A 4507-nucleotide genomic window follows, 5' to 3' on the forward strand; every position below is an offset into this window, starting at 1 on the left:
GAATAGACTTGTTTGTTTGAAATGGTTTCTGACATTTTTCCTAATTAATGATAATTATCACTTACAGTGCTTTTTAATTTTATGGATTAACAAGTCACTGGATTAGAAATTTTGATTCAGTAGGTCTGAGTGGAAGTGTAGGAATCTATTTTAAACAAGCATTTCAGGTTATTGTTAAGTTCAAGGTAATTTGGGAAACAGAACTGTAGAAAAGATAATGGCAGATCAAGTTGGAATAAAAGTAGGTTCCAGATTATGGGGGGGCTTTAAATGCCAGATGAAGAAGCTCAGAATGATGTTGCTGAACATGAGGAATATTTAACATTTGGAATTCTGTGACTCCCTTCTATTCACTACACTGGAAATGGTGCCAGTATTATGGATGTGGGTAGCATAGGTTAATAACTGTTCTCTTGTTTACATTGAAATAACTGTTAGGATTACCTGAACTCTGCAAAAATATGTAGTTGCAGGAATGAGACCTTTAACTTCATAGCTCAGACAAGGGCCAGTATATATCAAGTGCATCGATTCTTCAGTTTTTCCCCACTCTAGTCTGTAATCTGTGATTTCGGCACCATTACATACAGGAATCTAAAAGATTCAACAAAAACAGAAATTGATTTTTTTTCTATAAATTGTCACTATACTAGATACTGTGGAGCATTACAATATGATCTTTTGATGTCAAAACTCATATTAAATGGTATGAGATATAGACAAGAATAGAAATAATTAAGCATAAGAGCACTGTAATTGACATTAAAAGTCTCAAAATTAAGAGAAAAGATTGGCTAATCGCACATATTTGATAAATTCCTGTTTGTATTTTTTTTTAAATTTGTTCAACGTTTTTTATTTATTTTTGGGACAGAGAGAGACAGAGCATGAACGGGGGAGGGGCAGAGAGAGAGGGAGACACAGAATCGGAAACAGGCTCCGAGCCATCAGCCCAGAGCCTGACGCGGGGCTCGAACTCACGGACCGCGAGATCGTGACCTGGCTGAAGTCGGACGCTTAACCGACTGCGCCACCCAGGCGTCCCTCCTGTTTGTAATTTTAAAATTATTCTCAAATAGCTTACTTAAAAAAGAGCACTCTTAGATATATTAATGTTGCTTAACATTACTATTGATGATAGTGGGATAAAACACAAATTCCAGTAGTCTCTGGAATTTGTACAGTGCTGTAATTAGACCTTTTATTATTATCAGATTAAAAGCTTTTGTGTTAATACTAGAAACCCTCTGCTAGAGTCTGGGAAAAATGGAAGAAAAATTCAAAGTTACCTAGGTGGCTTAATAATTAGGCCGACTTTTTTCAGCTTGCTTAAATGGGAAGGTATTCACATGAATGCAAAACATTTTTAATTAATTATTTTTAATTTTCAAGTTAGTTAACATACAGTGTAGTCTTGGTTCTGGAGTAGAATCCAGAGATTCATCACTTACATATAACACCCAGTGCTCATTACAACAAGTGACCTCCTTAATGCCCATCACCCATTTTCCCCACCCCGCCACCCCCCACTCCCATCAACGCTTAGTTTGTTCTCTGTATTTAAGAGTCTCTTGAGGCGCCTAGGTGGCTCAGGCGGTTAAGTGTCCAACTTCGGCTCAGGTCATGATCTCACAGTTTGTGAGTTTGAGCTATGCATCAGGCTCTGTAGCACAGAGCCTGGAGCCTGCTTCAGATTCTGTGTCTCCTCCTCTCTCTTCCCGTCCCATGCTCATGCTCTGTCTCTGTCTCTCAGTAATAAATAAACATTTAAAAAAATTTTAAGAGTCTCTTCTGGTGATGCAAAACATTTTTTTAAGCTTCATTATCTCATAGCCACATTTTAATGTGTCATATTGTAGAGTTACATGCAAACAAACACGACCAGAGATTTCCCAATGAAGTTTTTTAAAAAATAATAGATTCTATAAATTTACTTATTTGTTTTTTTATTATAAATTCATTTAATTTTATTACCTCATATTTTGGTTTTAAGAATTAAATTAGTTACCTATTAATAGTCTATTTGGTTTTCCAAGTTAATAATCTCCATAAAAATAGGATCTGGAAAGCAAGATTACTATAGTCTTAGCATTTCTAATAGTACTAGTATCAGGTTTTATGTGTGTTCTAGAATCATGATCCAAGGCTTATGGGACCTTAATCTAAACTCTAACTCCTTAGGGAGTTGTGTACTTTCAAAAACATACTAAAGCAATTGCTGTGCTCTTATGGAACAAAATTAATAAAAGTAAGTTGATAACATACCTCCCAACTAACAGCAATGCAGGTTGGACCCTTGCAGGTTACCACAGGTGTACCACATTGAGAAGGAGGGCTTGGAACTGGTGCACTTTCACACTTCATTGAATGAGATCCAGACTACAAATAAACACAAGCAAATAAGAAAACACAAAAATGATTGTGCAGGTATAGTTACTCTCTATCTTGACAGGGAGTAGAAACATATATTCATCCAAAGTGAAATGAACGATGAATGGGCCAACTGAACAATATAACTTCCCCAGCACTATTCACTGCTTTTAACCAGAAACTGGATTCTTCAGAAATTAATTTACTCACTGTGCATCTCACTTTGGAGCCAGGATGCCTTCGTTTGTCATCTTGGTTACCTTCTGCCTTTTTGACATTTGCAAATGCTTCCGAGTTTCCATTAGTAGGAGGATTGTCTACAAAAATGTACAAAATAAACTACAAAAATGTACAAAATAAACTTAAAAAATTGCAAATAATTTTAAGGGTGTTACTTTAAAATAACACAAAATAACTTTATAAGACACAATGTCAAAGCACATAATAAAGTAACAGAAAATACAAATTATATTAGTTTGTGTCAATTAACTTTTAAATTTAATGTAAAGACACTTAAAAAGTTTAAAAATCCATTAAAAAATGGATTTACCTAGAGGGTATTATGCTAAGTGATGTGAGTCATACAGAGAGACCATATGATTTCATACCATATGATTTCACTTATATGTGGATTTTAAAAATGAACAAACAAAAAACCAGACTCTTAAATACAAAGGACAAACTGGTGATTACCAGAGGAGAGGTGGGTGGGGGGATGGGAAAATATATAAAAGGGATTAAGAGGTATAAACTAACAGTTATAAGTAAGTAAGGGGCGCGTGGATGGCTCAGTTGGTTGAGTGTCTGACTTCGGCTCAGGTCATGATCTCATGGTCTGTGGGTTCGAGCCCCACGTCGGGCTCTGTGCCGACAGCTCAGAGCCTGGAGCCTGCTTCTGATCCTGTCTCCCTCTCTCTCTGCCCCTCTCCCACTCTCACTTTGTCTCACTCTGTCTCTCAAAAATAAATAAATATAAAAATAAAAATAAATTAAAAAAGTAAGTAATGGAGATGAAAAGTACAGCATAGGGAATATATATAATCAATAATATTGACAGATGGTATTTATACTTATTGTGGTGAGCACTGATATATAGAATCTTTGAATCAATATGTTGTACACATGAAACTAATATAACATTGAATGTTAATTATACTCCAGAAATTTTTGTGATTTCAATTACAAAGAAACAGTTTTCTAAATATTCTAAATATTCAATTTTATAGTTAAAAAACCTACTTGCTCTGCTTTAATAACATTAATTTTAATTTTTTTAATGTTTACTTTTTAGAGAGAGAACAAGTGAGTCAGGGAGGGGCAGAGAGAGAGAGAGAGAGACAAAGAATCCAAAGCAGGCTCTAGGCTCTGAGCTGTCGGCACAGATCCTGACACAGGGCCCAAACTCATGGACCCTGAGATCATGACCTGAGCTGAAGTTGGATGCTTGACTGAGCCACCCAGTTGCCCCTTAGTAACATTAATTAATTAAAATCAGGAGTTACAAAACAAGTAATTTAGGTAAAGTCATTCAAATCCTACAAGAAGACTCACCACATTTGATGTTGTTTTCTCTGGTCTTTGCCGCACCATTCAAGGGTGGAGGATGGCAAGATGCAGGAGAAAGATTAGGTGTTTGAGTAGTCAGTATATCTGAAAGCTAAGAGAGGTACAAAATACCTTATGATTATATTAAATTCAAGTTAAGTTTTTAAAACAATTTTTAAAACACAAATCCTTAATTTAAAAATTTCCCTCTCTGTTTCCTCACCTGGCTTTGACCTATAGGTGAAGTACAAAAGACTCTCAGTTTATATGTATTACCAGGTTGCAGGTGATCATATAGAAATTCCTTTGTGGTTCCATTATAGATTATCTTCCAGGAATTCACTGAAGGGATGAAAGCAAATTTATCCAATTTATTTATAGTTAGCTTATAAATGCTATGGGCCCCATTATTATCTCATGTATATGCCAAGAAATAGGCATTTTGGAAATTAACCGTGGTCCAGTTCCTATTTACAATAGGTCCAGTTACCTATTTACAATAATTATATTCCTTATAGAACTAGACATAAAATAATAAAAGATCAGTAAGTAAACATAATTTGTCACTAAAAAATGGAGAAATATAAGTAGG

At 35.2% G+C, this 4507-nt stretch overlaps 1 protein-coding gene across 1 annotated transcript; it reads right to left on the reverse strand.

Moving 5' to 3' along the window:
- Nucleotides 1–207: 207 nt before the first annotated feature.
- On the reverse strand, nt 208–4257 carry LOC125158249 (fibronectin type III domain containing protein 3C1-like; the record flags this gene model as incomplete). The annotated part of the gene is made up of 5 exons (XM_047845102.1): nt 208–594; nt 2266–2379; nt 2581–2687; nt 3922–4027; nt 4139–4257. Coding segments are annotated over 5 exons (623 nt in total), but the record flags the coding sequence as incomplete, so codon positions are not given.
- Nucleotides 4258–4507: the final 250 nt, after the last annotated feature.

This window comes from Prionailurus viverrinus, unplaced genomic scaffold (assembly GCF_022837055.1).
Source record: "Prionailurus viverrinus isolate Anna unplaced genomic scaffold, UM_Priviv_1.0 scaffold_204, whole genome shotgun sequence".
Lineage (NCBI taxonomy): Eukaryota > Metazoa > Chordata > Mammalia > Carnivora > Felidae > Prionailurus > Prionailurus viverrinus.